Source organism: Talpa europaea, assembly GCF_964194135.1.
Source record: "Talpa europaea genome assembly, chromosome: 12".
Taxonomy (NCBI): Eukaryota; Metazoa; Chordata; class Mammalia; order Eulipotyphla; family Talpidae; genus Talpa; species Talpa europaea.
The window spans coordinates 7,854,394-7,860,393 of NC_140079.1; the positions used below are offsets into that span (position 1 = coordinate 7,854,394).

The 6,000-nt window shown below is 58.6% G+C and overlaps 1 protein-coding gene across 1 annotated transcript; it reads right to left on the reverse strand.

Moving 5' to 3' along the window:
* Nucleotides 1–3,345: 3,345 nt before the first annotated feature.
* PLEKHJ1 (pleckstrin homology domain containing J1) lies at nucleotides 3,346–5,318 on the reverse strand. Its single transcript, XM_084249538.1, has 6 exons — nucleotides 5,222–5,318; nucleotides 5,054–5,121; nucleotides 4,886–4,952; nucleotides 3,983–4,073; nucleotides 3,841–3,904; nucleotides 3,346–3,762 (listed from the first exon to the last, which is right to left on the reverse strand). The coding sequence occupies exons 1-6, from the start codon at nucleotides 5,313–5,315 to the stop codon at nucleotides 3,697–3,699; spliced, it is 450 nt and encodes a 149-aa protein (XP_084105664.1). The 5' UTR covers nucleotides 5,316–5,318; the 3' UTR covers nucleotides 3,346–3,696.
* Nucleotides 5,319–6,000: the final 682 nt, after the last annotated feature.

Here is a 6,000-nt window from a genome sequence, read left to right on the forward strand (position 1 = left end):
TGAAAGCCTGACGCTGTGCTGTCTTCCCTCCTGCACTGTCTCTGCAGGTAACTAGGATTTCTACCTCAACCATGAGACCTATGCAAGGATGGGGCTCACCGCTGGACGGGGACAGACAGGACAGAAGACGAGGTTCTACTGTGAATCAGCGCTGGCAGAGCTGCGGTGCTGGGGCTTGGCTCCAGCTCCTGCTGTCGATAGTTTTAGATAAAGTATTTATCGTTTTTAAAAAAGTATAAACAATTTTGACTTATTTTATTCCACTGAAGTTGTAAAAGGCAACTATTGAGAAATGTACATACCTATATCTGAGAGGATCTATATACAGATGTCTATGGGAAGGACTGGCCACCGCGGAGATGCCGACGCTGGTCCTGGTGCTATCTGGTCGCCCGCCCGCCCACCTCCACGTCCTCCTGGTGCTGACTCTCCAGGTGACCAACGCCAAAACCAGTCCTCGGCAGCACCTGCCCTACTCACCCCCGCCGCTCTTCCTATACCAAAGGCTCCTGCTCCAGGTTGAGGGCAGTTTGCTATCTTGTGAAGTGGTGTTCCCAGAGAAGGCCCTCTCCCAGGAGGTGCACCCACAGTCCTGCCCATCGCTGTGAGACCGGGGGCCCTGCATCGGGTCTTTGGCCTTGGAGCTGATGGGCGGGTTGGGGGTGGGGGACAGGGACAGTCAGCCTTTCCAATCCATGTGGCAGGGCTGCAGGTGTGTTCCAAAAGGGGACCGTTCCCAGTGGTGCTTGTGGGAAGATGTGGCTGGCCGTGTAATAAGTGCATTTACTTTGTACGTCTGTGCTCGTGTGGGCCTCCTTCTGAGTCCACCATGGCATGTCCAGTCATGGGGCAGGTCAGCCTGGTGCCTGGTGTGTCTGTACAGAAGAGTCATGCTGAGGGTGACAGTATTTTATAGAGATGTGATGAAAATTTATAAATTTCATAGACTTGACTTCATTTATTTTTAGATGGTATAATGCACAGTAAACTTAAAAGAAGAAAAAAGTAAAGGGGGACCTTTTTATTTATTTAAATGCACACAGTGGCACTGGCTCAGGCCAGCTGCAGCCCCAACCCCAGAGGGGCATGCCTGCCTCCCCACAGGCAGCCTCCGTGGTGCATGAGACCCAGTGCACTGATGGTGAGAGGGCTCGTGGTCAGGGCTTCTGACATGTAGAGCTGTTCCAGATGCTTCTAAAGGTGGCTAGCAGGGTTCTCAGGGCCCTTCAGGGCAGCCATCTGTGATGGTTCCTGGGTCCCAAGCTTTTAAGGACATGTCCAGAAGCCCCCAAGCCCCCTGAAACAGGCCATTACTGGCCAAAGACCCTGGCAGGGGTGCCAACCCCAAGGTGGCAGGGTGCAGCTGGAGACCCACTCAGGTGCTGGCCCCCTTGGCACCCACTAAGGAGCACTCGGAGTGGGGCTGTGTGTGTAGGGGTTGAACTTTGTCACTAAAGGGAAAGCTGGTCAACATGGCCCCATCCCCCAGTGGAGGCCAGGTGCTCCTGCCTGGCCCCACTGTATGCTGACCCTCAGGGCAGGCTCCTGCCCTCCCACCACTGTGCAGAGCAGGCCTCCCCTGGCCGGGGTCAGTAGGTTTGCTGGAGTTCTAGTTCCCATTGGGCAAGGGGCCTGAAATAGGCCTGCTTCCCCTGGGGTGTACCCCAACCAGAGCAATACTGGAGGCTGAAGATGGTGCTTAGGACGAGTTTCTAGACCCGGCCCGTCCTCTTGTAACCAGCTGCCCTGCTCCCTTCCGTCCTGGGCGGTGCTGTTGGCAGCGCCAAGGTGCTGTGCCCACCCTATGAACCTTGTGCCCTCCCCTCCAGCCCTCGGGCCCCTCTTTGGCACCAGAAGCCAGGGCTCTAGAAAGCTGCAGGGCTCACTGTAGAGAAGTCAGAACAAGGAGTCCCTGATCTAGAACAAAGTGGCCCTTTACACAACGTTGTATTGCTTCGGGTTGCCACCCCAAGGGATGGGGTAGAGGCGATAGGGTGACCGTGTGGGACTTCCTACTGACGTGCCATAATTATCTTCCTATACAACTGTCTGCACGTGCACCCGAGCTTTGGGGTTCAGAGCAACACTTACTCGGGATGTGCCCAACTACAGGCTGAGCTGGGTCCCCAGCTGTCAGCATGGGAGTGTCCTGCACCACAGGTGGCTGGAGGAGGTGTGGGTCACACTGGCGCTGACCCTCTAGTCCTCTGGGGGCCCTAGGCCTTGCCAGACATGTAAGCTAAGGCCTGTTGGCAGGCCAGCTGTGGGAGGGTTGACAAGATGCTGGTTCCCTCTGGCAGCTCCAGGCTGACTGGTGGTGCTGTTAACCGTGGGCACGTCAGGGAAGTCTAGCGGGCCTGGGATTAACTTTGCTCAGGAAAACTGTGACAACAAAGTGGCCCACTGGGAAGTGGGCTCAAGGACCCTCCTGGCCAGGAGGAGTTAGCCTTCCTTCTAAGTTATGAATTGTGACTTAATTGAGACACCCTCGCCTTTATCTCCCCGCGCTGCCCATTGTAGGAAGTGTCCACTTCTCACCCCGATCCCAACCACCCTGCCATTTCCGTTCACAATTCACCCAAGCTTGGCCTGTTTCTCTTATCTCCACCGTGATGTAACCTGAGGCTTGGCTCTGTCTGTGTGGTAAACTGTTCAGCACAGCTGAGGGCACTGGCATGCCCAACTCTCTAGGCTGCTGGCATGACCCTCACTCCCAAAGGTTATCCCACTGCATTCTGCATTTCCACCTTTAGACGCTGTAATAAAATGTTTTCACTTGAACTTTGTCTGAATGTGGTATTTCCCTCAATTACGACATGGTGAAGTCTGAAGAGGGCCCAAAGAAGATCAGGTTGAACTCAACTGTGCCCTGGGTTGGGGAGGACAGCAGTCACTCCCAGACGGTAGCTATGAACAGGGAGGCCCTGCCGCTCCATAAGAGCTTGACCAGGTGAGGACCCCAAAAGGGCCACCAACTAATATGGGCCATCACGAGGTCCTGTCTTCAATCAGGGAGGCCCATAAACCAGGGCGGGTCAAGGGGTCCTCTTGGGTGAGTGCCACACCCACAGCTGCATCTCCTTCAGGGCCAGGGGTCTTACTCCCTGGTTTTCCAGCTTATACCTCTAAACCCCATCTTCTCTCCCTATGCTGGTGGCCCAGCCCTTTCTGCCCAGGTATTTAAACCATGACCCTGTAGGGGACCTTTGTCCCCTGTCACCCTCACTTCCCCCCTGGAGCCTGCAAAGGACACCTGTCCTTGCTGCATGCAGTGTACACCATTCTATGTGGAAAAGAGGTACCTTTATTTGAACAGAGCAAGAAGCACAAGGCACCTGGCCAGGACCTGCGCATCAGCAGAATTCACAGCGGCCTGATGAGACAGACAGGCCCCCACACTTTCACAGCATCATTTAGCTTCATACATTCAGTTTGTGAGCTGCCCAGGGCACCTGCCAGGCCCTGAATGGACATGACTTGGGGGGGGGGGGGTTCCCCAGGCAGCAGCACATGGCATGGGGGGATTGCCAGTCAGGCCAGTCCAGTGGGCCCCCAAGCAGGGGAGGGAGGCTGGATTCTTCACCTAGTCCTGAGCTTTTGATTTTGAAGTCTTTTAAGTCATAACAACTGCAAATGACCAGAAAACCCAGGGTCTGGCAAAAGCAGGCCAGGCTGGTTCTAGCCCCAGAGAAGGATTCAGGCTTTCAACCCACTCAGCTGGAACCTGGCCTCCTCAGATATGCCAAACTGCTCCAGAGGGTCCTGTGTGGGTACACAGAGGGTGAGCCCAGAAGAGCCCCGAGGCCCACACGGCCCCGTCTCTCAGGACCCAGTACGCACCTTGCCGGTCATCTTCTGGATCTCATTCCTGTAGAAGATGAGACTCCTCCGCATGAACTCATAGCTGGGGAGGAAAGCAAACTTTGTTCACAGGGCTCTGCTCTATTCCTGCCCCTGGCCCTAAGGGTCAACCCGGCCCCACCTGGCTTGCCGCAAGGCCCCCATCCACTCCTGACATTGCTCCTCATTGCAGCATTCAAAGTGATACTTCCTGTCAGGGTTCTCCACGAAGCCTGCAGAAGGAGCCCCCATTAGTCCTCACTCTCCCATCCCACCAGCCACAGGTCTGTTTCCTGTGGCCAGTGTCCATAAGAGTCCCCTGCTCTTGCAATGGCCCAGGCTGTGGGTTGAACTTTGTGCCCCTAAAGGATATGTTCACAATGCAGAAATTTGATTTAAAAAATAAAAGCAAAAAGAACGTGTTCAAGTCCTAATCCCTGGGACCTGGGAATGTGACACTATTTCCTATTTGGAAACAGGATCACTGCAGATGTAATTAAAGGGAGGTTACATTGGAGTGGGGAGGCCCTAATCCAGCAGGATGTGTATCCTCACAAAAAGGCCCGGTCTGGACACATACAGAAAACCCCAACTGACAGCAGAGGCAGAGATCAGGGAGTTTCTATAAGCCAAGGATTGCCACTGAGCCCCAGAAGCTGGGAGAGACGTGGGGTTCTCCCTCAGAAGAGAACCAGCCTTACTGGCACGCTCGCTGCTTTTGGACTCCAGACTGGAAGAGGATAAATTTCGGCTCCCCGCCCCAGTACAGGAGCAGAGCTCACTGGTCTTTCCCCGCGGGCTCATCCCTCACAGAGTCGGGGGAACACAGGCCGGGCGGCGAGGAAGGATTATGAAAGGACAGCAAGGCGCCCTGCAACCGCGCGCCGAGCAAGAAAAGCCGTGGGGCGTTTGGGTGGTGCCAGGAAGAGGCCCCGGTGAGGTGCGCACGGCCGGGCCCCAGGCACAGGAGCCGCGCCCGCGGGGCAGGGTGAGCGCAGGAGCAGAAGGCCGGGCAGGGGCGGGGCGGGCGAGGGGACCCACTCACTGATGGAGAAGCCGCAGGGCTCTTCCTGGGTGACTCTGCAGTGCTCCAGCAGAAGGGCTCCGACGGGCTGGGGGCACACGGGGTCGCATGGGGAGGCGTGGGGGCGGGCCAGGCCCTCCCGGGCGCGGCCTACGCGCCGACCCGGCCCCGCCCGCCCCGCCGCCCTACCTCGGCCTCGTCCGTCCGGAAGTAGAAGAGGAAATTGACCACCAGCTTCACCAGCCGCCGCTTCACCACTGCGGGCACAGTGCGGGCTCGCGCGGGCTCGGCGGCGGCCCCCAGTCCGGCCCGGCCCCGACCCCCGCCCCCCTCGCCGCCCGGCCCCGCCCCGCTCACCGCTGCCCTTCTTGGGGCCCCGCATGCCCAGCTCGGCTGCCAGCTCGGCCGGCTGCCGGGACAGCGCCTGCAGCTCCTTCTCGTTGTAGCGCATAGTGCCGCCGGGCACGACGGCGACGGCGCGAACGCGAGAGCCTCCCGGCTGCCGTCCCCGCTCGCGCCGCCGTCGGCGCCAAAAAAGTCGCAGGCGCGGTGGCGGAAGCGTTGACGGCGATACTGCGCCTGCGTGCGCCCAGGCCACTGCGCCTGTCAATCATCGGCCGTGGCGCTGACAACCCGGGGGCCCCCGCGCCCGGCGGAGGCTTCATGGGGTTCACGGACTAGCAGCGAGGTGGATTGTTTTATCATTCACGGAGGAAGTAAACTAAGCGTAGGGTGGAAACAGAAAGTACCCCCACGCTATTTTACTGATGCCGACAGGAGCCCGCTGAGCTCAAAGAAATGCGGCCCGCCCTCCCGCGAGAACTGGCTACGCCCGAACTAGACCCCGCAGGGGAGGCCAAGGACAACCTGGTGCGCACGCGCACGTCGCCTTCCGGGCCGCGTCAGCCCCGGCCCCTTTCCCTTCCCTTGAAGCTGCGGGCGACGCTGGCCGCGCCGGGCATGCGCAAGAGAGAAGTCCCGCCCTATTTGCCCTCGGAAGTGCTTCCTTTGCTCGCAGCGCGCATGCGCGGAGCGAAGTCGTGGCGGCAACTGGAAAAACGACAGCGGCGCGGGCCTCGGCGCGGGTGAGGTGCGACGCGGGGCGGGGGTGCTGGGCCGCGGCGCCCAGGGTCCCT